The sequence below is a fragment of the Montipora foliosa genome, chromosome 3, assembly GCF_036669935.1.
Source record: "Montipora foliosa isolate CH-2021 chromosome 3, ASM3666993v2, whole genome shotgun sequence".
Taxonomy (NCBI): domain Eukaryota; kingdom Metazoa; phylum Cnidaria; class Anthozoa; order Scleractinia; family Acroporidae; genus Montipora; species Montipora foliosa.
In genome coordinates, this window is record NC_090871.1 from 19,245,707 (window position 1) to 19,248,206 (window position 2,500).

At 38.5% G+C, this 2,500-nt stretch overlaps 1 protein-coding gene across 4 annotated transcripts in view; it reads right to left on the reverse strand.

The window, feature by feature from the left end:
• Positions 1-902: 902 nt before the first annotated feature.
• Positions 903-2,500, reverse strand: part of LOC137997020 (protein C-mannosyl-transferase DPY19L3-like) — a 37,752-nt gene continuing 36,154 nt past the window's right edge. For all 4 annotated transcript variants that reach the window (XM_068842708.1, XM_068842705.1, XM_068842704.1 and 1 more), the window contains exon 16: positions 903-1,343. In XM_068842708.1, coding sequence (XP_068698809.1) covers positions 1,038-1,343 — 306 coding nt within the window. In that variant the 3' untranslated portion in view covers positions 903-1,037. The remainder of the gene's footprint in view (positions 1,344-2,500) is intronic.

Below are 2,500 nucleotides of genomic sequence, written 5' to 3' on the forward strand. Positions count from 1 at the left end.
TATACGCTCATATCTTGCATAATATAGTATTCATAAATATTAAATTTGTTTGAGGTCGTTCAAGTTGTAAGACCTCTGCTGTACATGTAATATCGTCATCATAATCATCACCATCACCATCGCCGCCAGGTTTAAGGTGGCTCAAACCAATGTCAACTATTCAGGGGCACCCAACGTCAATTTTCGGAAAATATCTGTTCGGAAGGCGATTTGAGATCTAGAATTTTCGGAACATTTGTTGTCAAACTTCTTGCTTGCCTGCCTGTCCTAGGATTTTCGAATATCTAAAAGATGGTATAATTGCCCATTTTTAACGAATTTTTACCCTAAAAAGCTCACCTAGAATTTTCGGGAACCTTTTTTCTGGCTTAAATTTCGAAAAGGTTAGTTTTGATCCCTATAATTTTCGGATCACTAGACTTTCAGCTAGGAAATCCGAACAGATGAAAAATTATTAGGGGATTAAAATATGCCTATATGTATCGTTAAAATACTAAAATACGTTTAACAATGCTATGTTTAAGTCGTTTTTAACTATATTCTCGTTGGGTGCCCCTGACTATTTCAAGAGCCTTATTTCACGGATAGACTCAACAACACTATTCGTCATAACAGCAATGTTATAGTACCATATGAAACACCGATTTTTGCTTCACGTGCACTTATTGTTGTAACGTTAGACTGCGAGCAGCCACTTCATACATTTTTTGTTTTTCAGGCAGTCGCGTTTTGTCACGCAAACGAGCCACCTTCGGTCTTTTTATTCGTTTGCGTAACAAAACACGACTGCAAGGCTCATTCGTTCCCCAAAATAATTTTGCAAATTTAACGCAACACCAATTGACGATAACAGTTTGGATGATCAAACATGGTAATACTAAAATAAGGATAAATAATAACACCGAAGGAAAGAAACTGTCGCGAATTATACTCGAGTCAGGACTCTCTGTTAAATAAACAGGCATTTTAAACATAGTGTGTAACCATTTCCTTTTGCAAAAAACTGTTTGCACAACTCAACAAAAGGTGTCATGCATCTACAGCAATTTGTAGAGGTAAAATGTGCGATTCTCGAATACTTTCTTGAAATACTGTCTAAAAGTCTTCAGTTCTCTTTTAATAGCTTTACAGAAACGGGGCACGTCCGTGAACTTCAACCCTTCCTCCCATTGGCCATCATCGATCACGTGACCATTGTCCAAGTCCAGGAGATCGACAAGCCTACATCCAATGTTCTGTCGGGTGAGACAGATGCTGTTTTCTAATATGATGTAGTCCGTTCCGTGTTGGCGAAGGATTCTGTGAATTTCTTTTGGTGAACGTTTGGCATAAATTTGATAAACCTGAAAAAGACAAAAACACAACGGATTTCTATTTTTATTAAGTTCTTCCGCCGGTTTGTTACATTGTTTTGCTCATGGCACGACGATTTCTTTTCTTTACACAGTATGCTCCAAACTGAGAAATAAAAGCAACTATCTTAAGGCAAAGCTTCCCTTACCGATCTTTATTCGCTTCAGTCTTTCTCCATTTTACAGTTAAAACTCTGGTTCCATGCTAATTCCTAACGTTTTAATACCAGCACTTTTTTGGCCATTCAAAGTAAAAACAAAGGCCTGTGGCTTGGCCCCTTTTGGAGATGTGGCGTATCCTTCCATTGTACAAGCAAAAACACTCAACGACACCCTTCAAACACTGAGATCGTGTTACTTTGCTCAACCACTAGTTTAAGAATGGCTTTTAAAGACAAAAATCCGATATATTTTGCCCACGGCATGCAACAATTTCAATACGACCAACCGTAAAACGTTGTCAATAGGGAGCTTACGAAACGGGGACGACGACGGCTCCGAGGACTTCATTTAAAAATACAAATCCGCGTTATTCATATCACTACGAAACTATTTCATGTCGTTCCACGTTAAAAATGTGTAGTAACTGACGAGGAATTAAATTGGTATGAGTGGGTTGGAAGCGTAGAGAGAGAACTGAAAATTCATTGTCATGTGCTAACGTCTTCCACAGAACCTTGAATTTAGTCATTTCACGTCGTCATTTAGGAGATGACGGCAAAGAAATGCACCAAACGTAAAACGCACGTGCAGAGCCATTGTTTTTGCTCGCTAAACCTATTGTTTTGTAGCGTCGTCGTTGCCGTCGGCGTCGTCGTTTCGTAAGTTCCCTAATATAATTTTACTGACGTCTTACTCCTATCAAAATAGATACAGCCGAGAAAATGAGCCAATCACATACACGCAACTGGCGACATGAATGTGATTGAGCGCGGGAAAACGCGAGAAAGAAAGCTACGATAAGTGTGGCTGTACCTTTGATTGGTTGAAAATGTGGCGCGAGATTTTAAAGAAAAATCGCGAAAAATCGTCAATGAAACATGCTAGTTTTTAAGGCAGAGTTTTAAACATACACTTGTACAAAATCAACAACAAAACTATAACATCATACTACATACACCTTATTCCAAAATGACTTCCATTTTAGT